Genomic DNA, 21,684 nt, shown 5'->3' with positions numbered 1-21,684 from the left:
GGGTATAAATAAAAATTTATTATTATTATTATTATTATTATTATTATTATTATTATAGCAATTTGCACATAACAAAATATGTTTTTTGTCAAAGTAATTGTTGAACTGAAATACAATTAAGAAGAAGTATATTAATAGTGAAATACAATGTTTTATGGGTTGTTTTTAAAAGTCTGGAACAGATGAAACCGTTTTGCATTACTTTCTATGGGAAAGCACGCTTTGGTTTTGGAACGCTTTGGTTTTGGAACAGACTACTGGAACGGATTAAGTTTGAGAACCAAGGTACCACTGTATATAGAAATGAGCAAACCAGTGATATTTAAGGGAGCAGGCTAGCAGGTGGGGCCCATGACTTACATCATAGGAGCCTAAAGGTAAAGGTAAAGGGACCCCTGACCATTAGGTCCAGTCATGGCCGACCCTGGGGTTGCGGCGCTCATCTCGCTTTATTGGCCGAGGGAGCCGGCGTACAGCTTCCGGGTCATGTGGCCAGCATGACTAAGCCGCTTCTGGCAAACCAGACAGTTATTTGCATGCCTTTGCTTCGAAGAGAAGGAGGAGGCGGTTGAGAATTAATGCAGAAGTTTTTGCAAGAAGCCAGCCATTGCGGAGTCTGGTTTTCCCCTCTCCCAAGTCCACAAAACGTAGAGCAGGCCACTTGACAAATGGGTGTGCAATCACAGGTCTGAGTTTGGAGAAATACCTGCTGAGGGAGTGTGCCCAAATTTGCAAACTGAGCGGAAAATAATATAGGCCTAAGGTTGCCAACTTTCCTACTAGGCCTGCTCCGGTGCCTGATAGATACGCACATCCTGGAGCCAATTCCCCACTCTCCTTTATACCCTTATCAGGAAAAGGCTGCCTGCTGTAACTTTGTGTATTCAGTGGGATGCTTTTTTAACAAAACATAAGGGACACAGGTGGCGCTGTGGGTTAAACCACAGAGCCTAGGACTTGCCGATCAGAAGGTCGGCGGTTCGAATCCCCGCGACGGGGTGAGCTCCCGTTTCTCGGTCCCAGCTCCTGCCAACCTAGCAGTTCGGAAGCACGTCAAAGTGCAAGTAGATAAATAGGTACTGCTCCGGCGGGAAGGTAAACGGCGTTTCCGTGCGCTGCTCTGATCAGCAAGCCCTAGGCTCTGTGGTTTAACCCACAGTGCCACCCACATCCTCACAGGAGCCTACACAACACAAAACACTGTTGCTTTATGTAGGTTTTTGTTTGTTTGTTTTTTATCTTATATTTTAGAAATGTACATCCAGTTTTTTCCCCTTTAATTTTTTTGGGGGCCCCCAAGAGAGTGGGGCCCTAAGCTATAGCTTGTTTAGCTTATACGTAAATCTGGCACTCGTATGTTCTACCCAACACAGCTATCCCTCAGGAACCTAGACTTGAGGTTCCCCAATCTACCCCTGACTAAAAGATTTGGCACCCTTTCTCATTCCTTCGCAAAAAAGCCAGCCATTGCTTTTGCTTTTGTAGGGAATTGCTCAGAACAGGGACTTGCAATCGATGGAGGTTGCTCAGAGCATGGGCTTGATTGATCGGGATGACGATCAACTGACAGATGCTGACGCTGACCCAATGGCTTATTGGAAGAGTCTCTTGACCTTGTAACCTGGACTGTGCATTTACTGTCACAGGGGATATGCAGCAAGGGAAAAGGTCGGGGAACAATTTATTAAGGGTTGTTAATAAATCCTGTAAGCAGTCTTGTGTGGGTTGCTATTTGGCAACAACTCTTAAAGGTTCCAGAAGCAAAAAATTCACAATATTGATTCCATTCCTCTCCTACCCAGCTCCAAAACAGTGATGGCATGTTTTGTTGGAACCAATTTCTGAATCTTTTTTTTAAAAAATTGAGTCAAAAGAGGGTGGTTGCTTGTTACATGTCAACATTTATACCCTTAAGACCATTGGATTTTGAGATCAAAGTTGTGCAGGTTAGTAAAATCACTTAAATAACACAGGTGGGGTGTAGAAAAAGGAGTTAGGAATGGAAACTGAACAAAAGCTGTGTACAGTCAAACCTTGGTTCCCAAACGCCTCTGTTATCGTATGTTTTGGTTCCTGAACACCGAAAACCCGGAAGTAAGTATTCTGGTTTTTGGATGTTTTTCAGAAGCCAAATGTTCGACAACCTTGTAATCTCTTGCAATCCATCGGAAGCCGCACCTCGGTTTTCAAATGGGCTTCCGGAACGAATTACGTTCGACAACCGAGGTTTGACTATATAATTTTGGGAGAAATTGTAAACAGAAAGACTTTGTCTTTCTTACTTGAGGCCTTGTATGTAGCAAGGAAACATTCAACCAAACACAGAAGAAAACTCGCTCAGAACTACTCAGTCAATCAAGGCAACAAGGCATATGCTACCTCAATAGAGATCATGCCACTCTTGCTGCTAAGCAACACTTCCCGCCCCCCACACCTGGTTGGCTGACTTAGTAATAGCAGAATTAACCCTCAAGTTGCAAACTGAATGATCCTTGCTGTTGCACACCTAGCAATGCATGCATCCTGTCCTCTGTTTAGGTAGCATCATGCGCTGCAAGGCAGGGAAGGAAGCACTGAAAACAAAAAGTTTGCTTAAATTTTCCAAGTTCATTTCTTTGTTAAATTGACATGGTAAACACAAAGTAAAGCTTGCGCACGATTGCAATATGTTATGTAATGGGCACAAAAAGCATCGCAGTTACGTGACTCGAGTCCATTCTTTCCGCTGCGGTCTGTGTGCTCTTTGAATTACTGCGCAAGCAAGATCGAGTGTCTAGGCCAACTCTATTGTTGCTCGCAAGACAATGCCTTGCCTGATTGCAATAGGGTTAGTTTCTTGTCCTCCAATCTCCCTCCTCCAAAACCAGCCCTGAGAGCCAGTTGCAAAAGTGCAATGCTCTGGAAAGAGCAGATTGAGGTTTGCAGCCAATGCCAGAATTTTTGAAGGACGTGGCAGGTCCCACGAAGCAATCAAACGAGTGCAAATTTGGAAAGGCCTGCTATTTCCCACCTGCGAATGTGCTGGCATTTATTTGATGTGCCAAGGCGTTCATCTGATAGGCGTGATTTCACAAAGAAGTAAGCAGAGACAAAGGCGGAGGGCAAGTCCTTGCCTGGGATATAACGTTACAGGTTTTGGATGAGGAACAAGAACAACATAGAAGGGGGAAAAGTGATGCTGTTCCTGTGCGCATTTTGCCGTGCGCTCTAAAGCAGAGCTTCTCAGCTCTCTGGTGTGGTGGGACGGCAGTTATTCCCACCCCAATGTTCCACAGAAAGGCACCATATCAGATCCCTGGAGTGTCCCACTCAACCTGGACTGTGGTGGAATCATGACGAATGGTCAGCTGATGGTTTGTGAACCGGTACTGTTCTGTGGACCATGACTTTGAGTTGCTGTTGGCATCCGTCAGTCTCGAGAGACAATGGGGTGCACCTCTAGGGGTGAAGTCAAACCGCTTCGTTAGCAGCACTGAAGTGACCTCCCTAGGGCACAAGCCTGGGCAGTGTGGATGGAGGTCCTGGGCTGCCCTGAAGACAAGACCCCCCTCTTGGCCTCAGTGATTGGGGCCCAAAGGAAAGCAGAGAAAGATGTTTGGCACCAGCCCAGCTGCAGGAGTTGTCAGAAGGAGACTTGCAAGGCACCATCCAACCGCCTCAGGGACTCCACTCCAAATTTGTGTAGCATTTACTCCTCAGCCTTTCCTTCTCCTGAAGATGTCCTTCAAGGCAGTGGAGGTTTAGGATGAGAGTTTTCCTTCACCTAGATGGGCTACCTCCATAGGTTGATAGTTCCCCATCTGTGCCTCACTTCCTTCTACATCACGTGCAAAAACTGCCTTCTTGACCATTGGACCCACTCTTGGTCTTGTTCTTAAAATCCGGCCAATGTATTCGCCTGTTTAAAACACTCTCATTCTTTTTTAAAATATCATCTTGATTTCTGGGCTTTCCAGTTAGTTTCTCCATTTCAGCATAGTCCTTTAACTTGGTTTGCCAGTCTTCATTGGTTTGGGACTGCTTCCTCCTTCCATCTTGGGGCTAACGGTACCCACGACAGCACATGCTTTTAATGTGCGTGCATATTTCATGCAGTGCATAGTCAAAACTATGGAACTCGCTGCTGCAGGGTCTTTGCTCTGCTTTCCTTTGGACCCCATCAGCGAGGCCGGGGGGGGGGGATCTTGTCATCTGGGCAGCCCAGGACCTCCATAGACACTGCCCACGCTTGCGCCCCCAGGGAGGTCCCTTAGGTGCAGCTAGTGCAGCAAAAACAACATGGGAAGCAGCAGTGATGAGTTATCAGTCTCTGGTGCTGCGATTCTCCAGCAATTTGACTTCACCCACAGAGGTTCACTCCATTGTCTCTCAAGCCAGAAGGATGCTGACAACTTACCATATTTTTCGCTCCATAAGATGAACCTAGTTTTTAGAGAAGGAAAACAAGAAAATAAATATATTCTGAACGAAACAGTGGATGTATGATTTTTGTGGTTCATACTGTGGCCACAGACATGTGATTTGATGGTGAGGATGCAGGTGGCGCTGTGAGTTAAACCACAGAGCCTAGGGCTTGCCGATCAGAAGGTCGGTGGTTCGAATCCCCGCAATGGGGTGAGCTCCCGTTTCTTTGTCCCTGCTCCTGCCAACCTAGCAGTTCGAAAGCACGTCAAAGTGCAAGTAGATAAATAGGTACCACTCCGGTGGGAAGGTAAACGGCATTTCCGTGCACTGCTCTGGTTCGCCAGAAGCGGCTTAGTCATGCTGGCCACATGACCCGGAAGCTGCACATCGGCTCCCTCGGCCAATAAAGCAAGATGAGCGCCGCAACCCCAGAGTCGGCCACGAATGGACCTGATGGTCAGGGGTCCTTTTACCTTTGGGGTAGCCCAATGCAAGAATCTTGAGAATCCATGTGGATCCGTGCTTTGTAACCACGTTTTTGCACCATTGCGGCCCCACAAAACAGTGGATGTGTGTGTTTTTTGTGTGCAGACTGTAGCCATGGACATGCTATGTGATCTGATGGTGAATTTGGGGTGACCCAATGCAAAAATCCTGAGGATCAATGTGCTTTGTAACCTGACAACTATGGGACCTACTTTCACAGCCTGTCCATTTCAACCATGCAGGCCTGAGCTTTACCACCCTTAGGTAAAGGTAAAGGGACCCCTGACCATTAGGTCCAGTCGCGGACGACTCTGGGGTTGCGGTGCTCATCTTGCTTTACTGGCCGAGGGAGCCGGCGTACAGCTTCTGGGTCATGTGGCCAGCAGGACTAAGCCGCTTCTAGCGAACCAGAGCAGCGCACGGAAACGCCGTTTACCTTCCCGCCGGAGCGGTACCTATTTATCTACTTGCACTTTGACGTGCTTCCGAACTGCTAGGTTGGCAGGAGCTGGGACCGAGAAACGGGAGCTCACCCCGTCGTGGGGATTCGAACCGCCGACCTTCTGATCGGCAAGTCCTAGGCTCTGTGGTTTAACCCACAGCGCCACCTGTGTCCCTTATGTTTTGTTAAAAAAGCATCCCACTGAACACACAAAGTTACAGCAGGCAGCCTTTTCCTGATAAGGGTATAAAGGAGAGTGGGGAATTGGCTCCAGGATGTGCGTATCTATCAGGCACCGGAGCAGGCCTAGTAGGAAAGTTGGCAACCTTAGGCCTATATTATTTTCCGCTCAGTTTGCAAATTTGGGCACACTCCCTCAGCAGGTATTTCTCCAAACTCAGACCTGTGATTGCACACCCATTTGTCAAGTGGCCTGCTCTACGTTTTGTGGACTTGGGAGAGGGGAAAACCAGACTCTGCAATGGCTGGCTTCTTGCAAAAACTTCTGCATTAATTCTCAACCGCCTCCTCCTTCTCTTCGAAGCAAAGGCATGCAAATAACTGTCTGTGAAGACTTGGAGCTGCAGTCTTCTAGAACCCAGCCTGGGTGCATGAATTTAACCACAAGGCCGTGAGAGCCCCCCGAAAACCCCCACACCCCTTTCCTCTTGCAACACGGACCCCATCCTAGGATCATAGATCATAAATTCAATAAAATATTAAAATTAAGAACAGTCACTAGTGATGTACTAGATAATCTGTACTAAATAGACAGAAGAGTCAATATTTATTTGGAAACAAAAAAAAGAGAAATTGTGCGTGCATAATTTTTCCAGAATAAAGTGTGGGGCTTTGAAGGTGCCCCCACAAAAAAACCTATTTCTATTACATCATTTCCTGTCCCCAAGGCTTTCAAAGTGCCGAGGAGAAAAACCGGCCTGCTCTTGCCATTTCCACACTCTGCAAAGCAGTGCACTTTGGGCAAAATGAAGCCTGATTCAGAGAGCACCGTGTGCGAGAGCTACCTCTTGCCCAGAGTGGAAGGTAAGCATGTATTTATTTTATTTATTTATTTTTAGGCCTGCAAGCTGCGAAGAGCCACTGTTGAAACAGGTGTGGTAAAGAGATGCACGCATAAAGGACTATTGTGTGTTGAGAGCTCAGAAAGTTGTTGCAGCAGGCGAGTGAACAAAATGGCGGCCTGGATAGATTGAAACTCAAGTGAGAGAAACAGTCCCTTTGGGAAAAGTCTTCTCATTCCTCTTGATAAGCGGTTCTCAAACTTCTTTATTTTTGGTTTGTTCCACCAGCTTTGGTTCTATAAATTCATCCCCAACCCTAAGGAGGACAATAACACAATAGAATTCAGAACAGCAACAGTCAATTGCACATTCTGTTCAAAAGCCAGCCCAAACTTCTTCCTCTTTTAATTTAATTTTAAGATTTTGAAATTTACAAACAATTGTCAAACAACCAAAACAGAAAGAAAATTCCATAAATTTCCATGGACATCTTCTCTATTAATCCAATTCTATTAAATCTCCACTGCAACCATAGTCCAACGTTAAACTACAAGTGTCATTCCAGTCCTACTATTAATTTTAATTGTTTACAATGATTTCTAAAGTAAATTATATATATTTCTCCATTCCTGATTAAAATTTTGGTCTTCCTGTTTTCTAATTCTTACGGTCATTTTTGCCATTTCAGCAAAATCCATCAGTTTAATTTGCCATTCTTCTCTGGTAGGGACGATATCTTCTTTCCACCTCTTGGGCTAGTAACGTCTGAGGAGCATGCTTTCTGTTTTGGTGGTTTGACAATTGTTTGTAAATTTCAAAATCTGAAAATTTAATAATAATAATAAACACCCAGCCAAAACTAGTTAGTTTAACTAATTCAACAACAACAACAACAACAAATTTATTATTTATACCCTGTCCATTTGGCTGGGTTTCCCCAGACACTCTGGGCATCTCACAACATATCTAAAAACATAATAAAGACACCAAACATTAAAAACTTCCTGATATAGGGCTGCCTTCAGATGTCTTCTAGAAGTTATGTATTTCTTTATCTCCTTGGCATTGGAAGGGAGGGCGTTCCACAAGGAGGGTGCCACTACCAAAAATGGATGGCCTTGATCCAGAGATGTCAGATAACTGCATTTCAAATATTTTTACTAACGGAAATGTAAGGCATAGCATAAAAGACTCATATGTAACATGCACAAACCCTTAGTTGTTACCTGTGTGGTAACTAATTATAGTGGTACCTTGGTTCTCAAACTTAATCCGTTCTGGAAGTCCCTTCCAAAACCAAAGCGTTCCAAAACCAAGGCACGCTTTCCCATAGGAAGTAATGCAAACTAGATTAATCCGTTCCAGACTTTTAAAAACAACCCCTAAAACAGCAAGTTAACATGAATTTTACTATGTAACGAGACCACCGATCCATAAAATGAAAGCAATAATCAGTGTAAAAAGGTAAAGGTAAAGGACCCCTGACAGTTAAGTCCAGTTGCAAATGACTCTGGGGTTGCGGTGCTCATCTCATTTTACTAGCCGAGGGAGCCGGCGTACAGCTTCCGGGTCATGTGGCCAGCATGACTAAGCCGCTTCTAGCGAAACCAGAGCAGCGCACGGAAATGCCGTTTACCTTCCTGCCGGAGTGGTACCTATTTATCTACTTGCACTTTGACGTGCTTCCGAACTGCTAGGTTGGCAGGAGCTGGGACCGAGCAACGGGAGCTCACCCTGTCACAGGGATTCGAACTGCCGACCTTCTGATCAGCAAGCCCAAGAGGCTCAGTGGTTTATACCACAGCGCCACCCACGTCCCAATTAATAATCAATGTAGTGTACTATAAAATAAATAAGACAGTACTGTATTGTAGATGATAAAAATTCTTAGCTGCACTGATAATAGTCATTGTTTGGATTGGAGGCTTTTATCCACTTCCGCAGACGCACATTCAGTCAATCAATCAGTAGCTGAACTGGATTCCACACAGTCACAAAAACAAATTAACTGAAAAAGCCCCAAAAGCAGAAGCACCAAACTTAATCCGTTCCAGAACTCCGTTTGACTAACGAAATGTTCAAAAACCAAGGCGCAGCTTCTGATTGGTGCAGGCACACCGGAAACAATAGCCGACAGCTTCCAGAAAACATTTGAAAACTGGAACACTTATTTCAGGGTTTTTGCCGTTTGAGAACCAAGGCGTTTGAGAACCCAGACGTTTGAGAACCAAGGTACTAACTGCATAAGCAAATCAATAGCTATTACCAATAATTTGCTTGTGGATTGTGACGACTTAGATCCGAAAATACAAACGAAACATGGACAAAGGGAATAGTTCTGGAAGCGACCAGAGCAGTAAAATTTAAGTATCCAGTGAAGAACATGTTTTGCTCTGCTTCATTTCCACTCCTGTCTGTTGTAGCCTCCAGCAGAAAGCGTGTAACTTTCTATACCACGAATATGTTCCCGTTTATTTATTTGTTTTGTGTTCCGCTTCCGTCGTGCTTTGTAGTGCAAGAGCGCCCCTCCGGACGGCGATAATGCGGTAACATTGGGGAAGTATTGCAGAACAACCAGTAAAGCAGAATGTCGTGCCGACGGTCCAGTATGAATCCACAACAATTTTGTTCTTGTTCCATGTTTGCCGCTACTGAAAAAAAATGCCCAAAGGGGCATCATTTGCTTTTGAAACTGAGAGTCCCTTATTTGCGTTATGAGTTTGGGGAGGGGTAGGCTATACGCGGAGGCCCTTTTAATTCCTGGATTAGTCAGGCTAGTTTCTTGGTGAGGTATTGGCTCTAAGACCCTTTACCTTTTTATGGGTCGTTAAGGTAACAAAGGAAGTGGCTCTGTGCCAGATGTCAGGCGAATGGGTTCCCCCTCCCTCAACTCGCTGGTAGTTAAAAAGACAGCCCAGAGTTGGCAGTTTTGAGTTAAGTGCGCTAGAAGCTAGAGGAACAGGCAGGCTGGAACCCGAGAGAGGGAGACATGCTTGAAATCTGCTTGATTGGGGTGTTAATTCTGTGAACCCTTCCATTGTAGGCTCAGGTTGTAGATATGTGTATATACAATCCAGTCGTGCAAAAACCAGGAGTTTCTGCACCACATTTAACACAAGAGGCATTGCACATATCCAGCGTAGTGGGCAATTTATGATTTTGCTATTTCATATTATTTGATGCATTGATTGCCGTTTTGTTACATCTTGGTTTTGTATTAATGGGACGTTCCCTTCTGCAGGGACTTACCTACCAAAAAATGGTGTATAAATAAAATGTGGACTGTCCTGCCTTGGAGGTTTCTAAGCAGAGGTTGGATAGCCATCTGTCATGGATGATCTAGCTGAGGTTCCTGCATTGCCGGGGGTTGGACTAGATGACCCTCGGGGTCCCTTTGAATTCTACGATTCTGTGATTTTATAATGCAACAATTAAAGGGCAAATCCTGACCATGCAAAACCACTCAGAGCTGGGCCAGTGAGGGGGTGTGGTCTTCCATCATGTAGAATGGATTGGTGAGTTCCTCACTGGTTGTTGTTTAGTCGTTCAGTCATGTCCGACTCTTCGCGACCCCCTGGACCAGAGCACGCCAGGCACTCCTGTCTTCCACTGCCTCCCGCAATTTGGTCAAACTCGTGTTAGCAGCTTCGAGAACACTGTCCCACCATCTCGTCCTCTGTCGTCCCCTTCTCTTTGTGCCCTCCATCTTTCCCGACATCAGGGTCTTTTCCAGGGAATCTTCTCTTCTCATGAGGTGGCCAAAGTCTTGGAGCCTCAGCTTCAGGATCTGTCCTTCCAGTGAGCACTCAGGGCTGATTTCCTTCAGAATGGAGAGGTTTGATCTTCTTGCAGTCCATGGGACTCTCAAGAGTCTCTTCCAGCACCAGAATTCAAAAGCATCAATTCTTCGGCGATCAGCCTTCTTTATGGTCCAGCTCTCACTTCCATACATCACTACTGGGAAAACCAGAGCTTTAACTATATGGACCTTTGCTGGCAAGGTGATGTCTCTGCTTTTTAAGATGCTGTCTAGGTTTGTCATTGCTTTTCTCCCAAGAAGCAGGTGTTTTTTAATTTTGTGACTGCTGTCACCATCTACAGTGATCATGGAGTCCAAGAAAGTAAAAGCTCGCACTGCCTTCATTTTTTCCCCTTCTATTTGCCAGGAGGTGATGGGACCAGTGGCCATGATCTTGGGTTTTTTGATGTTGAGCTTCAGACCATATTTTGCATTCTCCTCTTTCACCCTCATTAAGAGGTTCTTTAATTCCTCCTCACTTTCTGCCATCAAAATTGTGTCATCCGCATATCTGAGGTTGTTGATGTTTCTTCCGGCAATCTTAATTCCGGCTTGGGATTCATCCAGCCCAGCCTTTTGCATGATGAATTCTGCATATAAGTTAAATAAGTTAGTACTTTGCAAACCACCTGAACATCCCAAACCAACCAACCCTGTAAGGTGTGTAAGGAGCATAATGCCACACTTCAGATCCCTTCCTGCGTAAAATCCCGGAGGATACAGTCCATAGTGACCCATGGCATCCTCGCTTGCCCCTTTGCTCACCATCTCTGGTGCACTAAAGCATTTTAACACCGCAGACTCTGGGGTGTCAAAATGCAATTCTTGTGTAACGTTCTGTTCTGTCCGGGAAGCAAATGTTCCATCACTTCCCTCCCTCCCCAACTCCTCTTCTTTCTATAGCGTAGGAACATCGGGAGAAAAATGAAGTTAGCGAGGATTCTCCACCACTCGAGCTGGAATGATGGAAAGCGCGAAAGTAAACAAATTTGGAGCAAAACTGTTCCAAAGTGCCACCGATGATTGAGAGCGAGTGTGCTTTAAAAACAGAGCGCTGAAGTGGGCAGGCTGTCGTGGCAAAATGCCACATCAAATTGGTCTGTTGGTTTAAAGCGCTGGAAAGTTTATTATCGTTCAACATCCAAGGGCTTAGCTTTTCTAAGACGAAAAAAGCAGAGAGTTTATGTTTCGCAAGTGGGGAATCTCAAGTGGGGAGGAGAGAAGCAGGGCTCCCCCCAACAGGTGATTCCACAACTGCAAACGTCCCTATTTTCCAGGGACCGTCCCGGATTTACAGAAGTCATCCCGGTTTCTGATATGATGTGAGGTAGCTCAGTGGGTTAGAGCATGGTGCTGATGATGCCAAGGTTGCAGGTTCGATCCCCGCATGGTACCGCTGCATATTCCTGCACTGCAGGGGGGTCAGGCTAGTTGATCCACAGGATCCCTTCCAACTGTGTTCCTCTCAACAGTGATTTATGTGTTGTGGATAGAGAGATAATTTATTACAGTCGGGGACCAGCTTATAAAACACACTTGGGGGTAAAATCCCAGAAAGAAAACAGTTAAAACAATGTACAGCAATAAATTTAAAATTTATAAATGCGATAAGCATATAGACACTTAAAACTTTAAGATAGGCTACCGCAGAGAGATGACCCAGAGTCACCCATGGAACAGAGTTTGGGGATTTTCTTCATGAACTAGTTTGAGTCGGGGGACGGTCTGTGCCTACAGATCTGTACACAGAATCTGGCGACCATCCGGGTCGTCTTCTGGTCTTTGCCTAACAGGAAAAGGTCGAACTTTTGCTTTTCCAGGAGGTCAGCGAGCCTCACCAGCAGGGGATCAATGGTCTCACTACGTGCCTCTTCATAAAAGGGACATCTAAAGAACAAGTGCTCTGGGTTTCCTATATCGCCCAATGGACGGGCGCAAAGTCTCTGAGCCTATGGGACTTTTTAAAAGGCTCCTTCCAGGACCGGCGAGGGCAGAGCCGAGCTTCTAGCCCTTCTAGCATTTTTGGATATGAGAAAGAAGAGATATGCTGCTAATGCGGCTATATATCTCCCGATTTCTCCAATTTTATAGTCGGGGCACCTTGAGCAGTCCTGTTGTCTCTCGGTGTCTATGATTCTTTACGTGACTGTAGCTTTTGCCTGGCCCAACCCCAGACTTAGGAGGGCTTGAGGGGCAAAACCCAGTTTCTGAAGGGTGTTCAGTACTGCTGTCAGCCAGCCTGACTAATTATGTGTTGTGAGTTGACGATTTGCATAGTTGGCCATATTGATGACTCCCCCCATCCCCTTAGCAGGCCGGTGCCAAAAGCTCTCCAGTTGTTGGTAAAATTGGTTTCTGTACGCCTCCACTGCAGCAAGAGTACTCTACGCACAAAAATGGAAAACATCAGAAATCCCAACAAAACAGGAATGAGTACTCAAGAGGAACGAGGCACTCAGAAATGGCGGAAGTCATGGTTTAAATAAGGAATCAGAAAGATGAAATATCTTTGGAAGAATGGAGACCCTTTTCAGTCTAGATAAGACCACAATACAGCCAAATAAAAGTTCAAACAGGTTTTGACTTACGAGCAATGGAAAGAAAATAGAAAAACATTGTACAGTGGTGCCCCGCAAGACGAATGCCTCGCAAGACGGAAAACCCGCTAGACGAAAGGGTTTTCCGTTTTGGAGGTGCTTCGCAAAACGAATTTCCTATGTGCTTGCTTCGCAAGACGAAAATGTCTTGCGAGTTCCTGCAGGGTTTTTTTCCTCCCCCCCCCCTTTTTCCCAAGCTGCTAAACCGCTTATCAGCTGATGGCTAAGCCGCTTATCAGCTGATCTTTAAGCCGCTTATCAGCTGATGGCTAAGCCGCTTATCAACTGATCTTTAAGCCGCTTAACAGCTGATGCTAAGCCGCTTATCAGCTGATCTTTAAGCCGCTTAACAGCTGATGCTAAGCCGCTTATCAGCTGATCTTTAAGCCACTTAACAGCTGATACTAAGCCGCTTATCAGCTAATACTGTAGCGCTAAGCGCTAAACCTCTAATGGGCTTGCTTCGCAAGACGAAAAAATCCGCAAGACGAAGAGACTCGCGGAACGGATTCTTTTCGTCTTGCGAGGCACCACTGTACAGTAATAGAGGGTTTAGGTCAGGGGTCAACAAACTTCTTCAGCAGGGGGCCGGTCCACTGTCCCTTAGACCTTGTGGGGGGCCAGACTATCTATATATATATATATATATATATATATATATATATATATATATATTGGGGGGGGGGAATGAACAAATTCCTATGCCCCACAAAAAACCCAGAGATGCATTTTAAATAAAAAGACACATCCTACTCATGTAAAAATACGCTGATTTCCGGACCTCCTGTGGGCCGGATTTAGAAGGCGATTGGGCCGGATCCAGCCCCCGGGCCTTAGTTTGCCTACCCATGGTTGAGGTGAATAGGTAAGGTTAAGAGGTTGGACTGGCAGCAGGCAGGAGAGAGAATGAGACCCTCATGGATGTAAGGATGAGAAGTCGCCAAGATAAATAGATTTTGATGTAAATTGTATGTTATATGATCTGAATGTAAGTCAATGTGAAAAAATAAACATATTTTCAAAGAAAAGAACAAGCTCTCCAGTAGTACAGGGGCTTTTCTGGGCACTTAGACATGAGATTTGTAAGGGTAGCTCGACAGGAATGCCGAGTGTCAAACTGCTACCTTTTGGAAGATTTGCACCTGCAATTTAACTACCAGTGGCTTTTCCCTTAATGTACTTTGAAAATACTTTTGATTAAAAGCCTGGCTAGTGAGAGAAGCAAGTGTAAGGCCTGCCAAACCTTTGATCAACCCTGTTAATTTATCAAGCCCAGAAAGTGTGGCGCGGACTTTGCCATTTAAGCATTGCTAGCAGCGCACAGCAGATTGTACTGCGTAAGAAGAAAACCGATAGCTGAACTCCCTCCAGCTTTTGTGACTCAAGGAGCTAATGGAATTATTTTCTTGGGTTGTCGATAAGATGCGACTGTGATTGATGGCGCATGCTGCCGCCTCATTTATAGAGCGCCCCATATTATCTCTGAGGGTTGTGCACACTGGATTAGGCAGCTTTAATTCCCGATGGATTAATCATAGATAAATGTTCCCTTTTGGGTTTTATGCATGCAGTAACAAGCTCAGGCTAGGAGTACATGCAGAGCATAAGTTTTCAGTAAATGATAATGGGGGATGTAATCCACTGGGAGCAGTCAAGTACAACATTCCTTGTTTTCCTAGAGTGGACATGTAAGGGGATGTTTGGTCCAGCCAATTGAAACTTCCTGTTTCCTCCTGGGCTGGAGCATCCTTCCTTGCATGTGACTAGAAGTGGGTGTGACCTTACCTGTCCAGGTAACAAAAAGGACAAGTCACATAGCACTCTCTCTATTTTTGACTTTCTTCTTCGTTGGAACAGCTTTTTAGCTAGGGACTGCTATGTTAGCTTTCAACTAGCATAAACACCGGGATTATATTCCCATATGGGGTAGATCCACATGTACTTATTTGTAACTAAGTCTGCCTTCAGGGATCCAACTGTGAACTGATGTGAGTAAACTTCTTTTATTGACTTTAGGTAAGATTGTTTGCAGTGATAGTTTTAGCTATAGTATGAGAGGGGAAAGTATACTACAGTGGTGTGTGTGTATGAGTGTATGTATGTGTTTTCTTTAAAGAGAGGGGGGGAGGGGGAGAGAAAAAGAGAGAAGGAAGAGGAGAGAAGGGAAGAAGAGGAGGGGGTGGGAGAGGTAACAATAGCAGTGGCAGTGGTGTGGGGAAAAGTTTTGTTTTAAAGGAGGGGGTTTAGGTAAGATTGTTGTGTCTTTATTCTTTTAAGAGGGATTAAAGGGAATTTACCAGGAACTATACAATTCAATCTGAGACAGACTGAATTGTATAATAGTGAGAGGCTTACACAAGCCTGCAACCAGCTATCTGCCGTGCATGTAAAGGGGAATGTAAACTCTGCTACGTAAAGGAACTTGCTAGCGCAAGTTAGGAAGGATATTAATAAACAATATATCCTCTCCTGCCTCCCTGAACATTCCCACAGATAATTTGGTCCTCCTGCTTTATTAGGTTAAAATGTAGAGCATGGGGGGACTTCAGTTGCACAGTGAGGCTTGAATATTTGGCCGATGAGTATGAGTTGAGATGAGAGAGAGAAAATAGCACATACATTGTCTGGAGAGAATAACAAACAAAATGACATTTGGTGAGTTTGCATATCTGCATCCTCTTTCAGCCTAACTGAATACAGTCTCCTTCAGAACGTTACTCTGCAAATTACACAGTGCTTCCCAAACCTCTTTGGCATGTTGCAATTCTCTGATGTGTATGATCTGTGAGTCTTCTACTGAAAGACAGATAATGGCCTTTGCTTGCTTATCTTGGTTATCCCATTTTTCAAAATTAGCAGCTGGGCATGGATCAGCAATAACTCTGCCACAAAGCTTCCTTACCAAGGAGATTCTATATTTTGAACTTCCACAGCTGAAAATTTTGCTCGTTCAACTTGCGGATTATTGTATTTGCATACATTCTAGCTATTTTGTTTGCCATTCTCTTCAGACAATATATCTGCTATTTCTTTCATCTCCACTCATCCTGCAAACAGTTCCTGCATAAATAAAGCCTTTGAACTCCATAAACTGTAAGTCACTATTCCAATCTAATTCACCTAAACAGCACGTTCTGCTAACACCAGTGTGCTAACTCCAAGTGTTTTATATAGAAGCACAGTTGGTATTTCCACCTATCCTATAACCATCTTGGGAGGAGTGGTGCTTATTATTGATTAAAGTTGGAGTCTTGACAAATTACTTTCCCCAATGAATTGGAAACCATCAGTCAGTCACTTGCCCTTGAGAAAGCTTCATCTTTTAGTCTTTAGTTATTATAAGACCACTTCCGAATGATGTTTTATTAAGCATTCATTCTGATTTGTTCATGACATTGCACCAAGCAAACGTTGCCCCACACTTTCCAGTACATTTCCCTGTGACTTTGCTTTGTGCAAAGATTCCAGTGTTAGAGGGGAGAGAGGAGTGAGGTTGTTGCAGTAGAGCACTTCCATTTAAACAGCTGGCATGGAACAGGAATCCCAACAAACAGAAGAGGCATCTAGCTAATTTGGTATTTGTGCTAGTTTGCCATCAACTTTATATAGAACTTGAAAGCCTCGTTATCACTCCATTCACTGTCCAGAGCAAGGAGGGTTCCTCAGTTACTTTGGCGTTCTTGCGGGTGACGTCATTGCTCTGTATTTTTTTAAAAAAGCCACGGACCCTTGTTCATTCTCCTTTATAGCATGGCTTGTACCGTTAACAAGACGTCTGTACTATATCACGATTACTGTTAATGGTGGTGTTAAGGGCTAAGATGGTTTTGTCGCTTATCAGAAATAACAGCCTAAAATAATTGGGTGCTAACAGTCCTTTAGCAGATGCTTTAAATTAGCACCTCTCCTTTGCAGGTTACTCACATTTCCTGTTAAGGTGTTTCTCTCCTCACCCCCCCTTTTTAAATGCCACTTTTGATCATGCGTTAGTTTTATGAGGTGAAAATTACCCACTCCATAAACATTTCTCTTTCAATACATGCTTTTGCCGCCTAATGAAAAGCACTTATGAGTAAGCACTCTCGTGGGTGAGATGAGATCTCAAGCTCTCACTATTATGTCGGGGATCTTAAGAATTCATTATGTGTGCAGAGGGGGAAGGAGTTCTGAGCTGAAACTACTACAGACATTATAAACACCCCCCCCCCAATGCATGCTACTATATAATGCTTTTAAACTGTGTGATGCAGCAGCAAAAAAGCTAATGGTATTCTAGACAGCATCAACAGAATTCTAGTGTCCAGATCAAGGGAAGTAATGTTGTTGTTGTTTAGTCGTGTACGACTCTTTGTGACCCCATGGACCAGAGCACGCCAGGCACTCCTGTCTTCCACTGCCTCCCGCAGTTTGGTCAAACTCATGTTAGTAGCTTCGAGAGCACTGTCCCACCATCTTGTCCTCTGTCGTCCCCTTCTCCTTGTGCCCTCCATCTTTCCCAACATCAGGGTCTTTTCCAGGGAGTCTTCTCTTCTCATGAGGTGGCCAAAGTCTTGAAGCCTCAGCTTCAGGATCTGTCCTTCCAGTGAGCACTCAGGGCTGATTTCCTTCAGAATGGAGAGGTTGGATCTTCTTGCAGTCCATGGGACTCTCAAGAGTCTCCTCCAGCACCATAATTCAAAAGCATCAATTCTTTGGCGACCAGCCTTCTTTATGGTCCAGCTCTCACTTCCATACATCACTACTGGGAAAACCAGCGCTTTGTTGGCAAGGTGATGCCTCGGCTTTTTAAGATGCTGTCTAGGTTTGTCATTGCTTTTCTCCGAAGAAGAAAATTTCGTGACTGCTGTCACCATAAGGGAAGTAATAGTACCACTCTATTCAGCCTTGGTCAGACCACACCTGGAATACTGTGTCCAGTTCTGGGCACCACAATTTAAGAGGGATGTTGACAAGCTGGAAGGTGTGCAGAGGAGGGTGACTAAGATGATCAAAGGTCTAGAAACCAGGCCTTATGAAGAATGGTTGAAGGAGCTGGGTATGTTTAGTCTGAAAAAGAGGACTCTGAGAGGAGATATGAGAGCCATCTTCTAATATCTACAGTGCTGTCACAGGGAAGATGGAGCAAACTTTTTTTTCACCTGCTCTGGAGGGTAGGACTTGAACCAATGGCCTCAAGTTACGAGGAAGGAGATTTCAACTAAAGATCAGGAAGAACTTCCTGACAGAAAGAGCTGTTTGTCAGTGGAATGGACTCCCTTGGAGGTGGTGGACAGTCCTTCATGGGGGGCTTTTAAGCAGAGGTTGGATGGCCATCTGTCATGGACAGGGCTCGATTTACGTATAAGCTAAACAAGCTATAGCTTAGGGCCCCACTCACTTGGGGGCCCCCCAAAAAATTAAAGGAAAAAAAACCTGGATCTACATTTCCAAAATATAAGATAAGTTCAACAATTACTTTGATAAAATATTTTGTTATGTGCAAATGGCTTTAGATACCTATTAGGTCCATAAATTACCATATAGCATATATTTAACACAAAAAACAGCAACAATTTGTTGTTGGCAAAGGACAGCTGGACATAGGACGGGCCCCATTACCTTGAGTAGCTTAGGGCCTCATCAAACTTAAATCCGGCCCTGGTCATGGATGCTTTAGCTAAGAGTCCTGCATTGCAGGGGGTTGGACTAGATGAATCCTGGGGTTCCCCTCCAACTCTTCAATTCTATGATGGGAAAATCAGTGGTTAAGGTATAGCAAACTTTGTGGATTCAAGCAGCAAGGAGATCGTTTAAAGCAGAGCTGGCTCACCTGGACTCAGGGGACGACTTTGTTAATATGGCACCCTGAGCAAGGACAAAATTTTCCCCTCCCCAGATCATAGCTGTCAACATTTCCCTTTTTAAAAGGGAAATTCCCTTATTCCAAATAGGATTCCTTGCAAGAAAAGGGAAAAGTTGACAGCTATGCCCCAGATACTTCTTATAATTTTTACAATAATTCATTTTGGTACAGTTGCTTTTTATGGATCTTTTCAGTAATTACCTATATAAATATAGGTTATTCTTATTGTGGTATAAATATAGGTGGCTGTTGTTGTTTTGCGCCCCCTCGATTTGGTGCCTGCTCTCACTGCCCTAAATCTAGACTGTCTTCATCCCTGCAGCCAGTTTCATAACTAGCTTGTTAGTCTTCGTTGTAAGGAATATTCCCTGGGCAATTGCTATGTAAACCGATAGCATCTGCTGCCTCAGTGGGTGAGGGAGAATGAAAAGCACTTTCTCTTCTCCATTTAGTCACTGTTCTCGTTCTGGTGTTTTTCATTCGCCAGCGTTTATGAAGCATGTCGCCATCCTAACGCTCGTCGCAATAAAAGATGCGCCTGAGCATCCTAATTGCAAGTGCTGCGTAAAAACTACCGTAAGCAGCATTCGGGCCTTTTTGTTTTGGTTCTGTCTAGGGGGAAAGGTGCGCCAGGGCAGAACACAACATAGGAGTACAAAATTATTCATGCCGTGGGAAAAGTGGATAGGAATAATAGTAGAACTCAGGGAGACCCAGCCGAGCTGGATGTTGGAAAACGAAAAACAGGCAAAAGAAAGTACTCTCGCCAGAGTGGTGCATGCTCTGGTGATCTCTCGCTTGGACTACTGCAATGCGCTCTGTGTGGGGCTACCTTTGAAGGTGACCCGGAAACTGCAACTAATCCAGAATGCGACAGCTAGACTGGTGACTGGGAGCGGCCGCCGAGACCACATAACACCAGTCCTGAGATCTGCATTGGCTCCCAGTACGTTTCCGAGCACAATTCAAAGTGTTGGTGCTGAGCTTTAAAGCCCTAAACAGCCGAAGGTCCAGTATATCTAAAGGAGTGTCTCCACCCCCATCGTTCTGCCCAGACACTGAGGTCCAGTGCCGAGGGCCTTCTGGTTGTTCCCTCATTGCAAGAAGCCAAGTTACAGGGAACCAGGCAGTGGGCCTTCTCAGTAGTGGCACCCGCCCTGTGGAACGCCCTCCCACTAGATGTCAAAGAGAACAACAACTACCAGACTTTTAGAAGACATCTGAAGGCAGCCCTCTTTAGAGAAGCTTTTAATGTTTGACGCATTATGGTATTTTAATATTTTTTTGGAAGGCGCCCAGAGTGGCTGGGGAAGCCCAGACAGATGGGTGGAGTATAAATAATGAATTATTATTATTATTATTATTATTATTATTATTCTGCTGGCATCCGTCTGTCTTGAGCGTTGATGGAGTTCTCCTCCAGGGCTGAAGTCAAACAGCTGTTTTAGCAGCACTGAAGTGACCTCCCTGGCGTGCAAGCCTAGAGAGTGTACCTGGGGGTCCTGGGCTGGCCAGACAGCAAGACCCCCCTCTTGACCTCGCTGATGTGGTCCAAAGGAAAGCAGAACAATATTTTTGGCATCAGCTTTGCTGCAGGAGTTGCCGGAAGGAGGCATACAAAGTGCAATCCAACCATCTTACGGACTCCACTCCAGATTTGTGTACGGTTTCCTCCTTGGCCCTTTCTTCTCCCAAAGATATCCCACAAGGCAGCGGAGGTTTAGGGTCAGGGTTTTCTTCTGCCAACCCTCGGTGTCATTATTTTCTTTTTTTGGCTCCTGTCGTTGTTTAAAACCCAGCCGGGACACATTTGCCAAGCCCTGCAAAGCTGGAAGAGGTTTGTCAGTGAGAATTTGCGAACAGCGGACAGGCAGGCAATTGGATTTCTCTTTTGCTTTCAACGCCTCTTTTGCGAAACCTGTTGGCTTCCCTCAGAATTCCTACAGGTGCATTCCTCCCAAATTGGCTCCAGTTATTCCTTCAGGCGAAAAGCTCCTATTTTGAATCATTCTCCATCTCTTTCTCCCCACCCCAATAAAACAAAAATCCCTCTGCCTTTAATCCGTGGCTGGAGGAAAGACTATATACCCAGACGACTCAAGGGGATGTATGCGCGACGTTGTTTCATTGGCACAAAATACGACAGGCTTATTTCTTTTACCCTGATATTGCCTATGGTTCTGAAACCCTACCAGGCCCAAGGCAGTTTACAAAGAAAAGAAAGAAAGAAAGAAAGAAAGAAAGAAAGAAAGAAAGAAAGAAAGAAAGAAAAGCAAGCAAGAAAGAAAGATATGCAAATTTTTTTTATTCCTTTTTTTCGTCCACATAACTACGCAACTAACAAAAGATCATCACAACATACTGGTCGTCACAAGCTCCTGCAAGAATGAAACTTTAACGATATTGACACAGTTCAGTAGATCATTCCACAAGCACAATAGAGACTGCAGAGGTGATCTTTCATTGTCTTCTGTTTTTTACGTAGTCTAGAAATGGTTGGCAACTGTTGTGAAAGGAAAAGTGATTAGACTTCCCTTGAGCAGCTCTAATCTGATTAGTTAATTTTTCTGCTAAGGCAGTTTTATTGTATTTTTAATATTTTGTTGGAAGCCGCCCAGGGTGGTTGGAGAAACCCAGCCAGATGGGTGAGGTATTAAAAATTATTATTATTATCCAAACTCTTATGTCTTGTGTGTCCGAAGTAAGACCCTTGACCCTCCGCCAGGATTGAGTGATTTCCATCCCAGCAGCTACAAATGAAAACCTTAATAGGTCTTTATGTGTAATCCATCTTGGAGGTTTTTCTTTCCATAACTCGAGCAATGCCGGCACGGTAACATTTGTCCTGAAAACGAGGCTTATTTCTCTGAAAACCATAGCTGAATTTTGACTACAACTCAATCACATACGAAAATGAGACGTTTGATCCACACATACCCTCCAGCAGTTGAGATCTACATTATTATGCGACAATCTTAAAGGCATCCATGAAGAAGTTTAACGAGTTTTCCATCATTTTAGCCAGCACCAATATTAAAGGTCCTTTTTTCCCATAGAACGTTTCGCCGTTCATGAGTAATTTCAACTTCTGA

At 44.6% G+C, this 21,684-nt stretch overlaps 1 protein-coding gene across 2 annotated transcripts in view; it reads left to right on the top strand.

The window, feature by feature from the left end:
* SLC4A11 (solute carrier family 4 member 11) overlaps positions 1–21,684 on the top strand; it is a 257,806-nt gene that overhangs the window by 5,975 nt on the left and 230,147 nt on the right. Inside the window, exon 3 of one of the 2 annotated variants that reach the window (XM_081020750.1) lies at positions 6,241–6,376. In XM_081020750.1, coding sequence (XP_080876876.1) covers positions 6,319–6,376 — 58 coding nt within the window. In that variant the 5' untranslated portion in view covers positions 6,241–6,318. Of the gene's footprint in view, positions 1–6,240; positions 6,377–15,761; positions 15,844–21,684 lie in introns of those variants that run through there. The other variant, XM_081020749.1, reaches the window with a different exon arrangement.

Source organism: Podarcis pityusensis (genome assembly GCF_964106645.2).
Source record: "Podarcis pityusensis genome assembly, chromosome: 9".
Classification (NCBI taxonomy): Eukaryota; Metazoa; Chordata; class Lepidosauria; order Squamata; family Lacertidae; genus Podarcis; species Podarcis pityusensis.
This window is presented reverse-complemented; position numbering and strand designations above follow the sequence as displayed.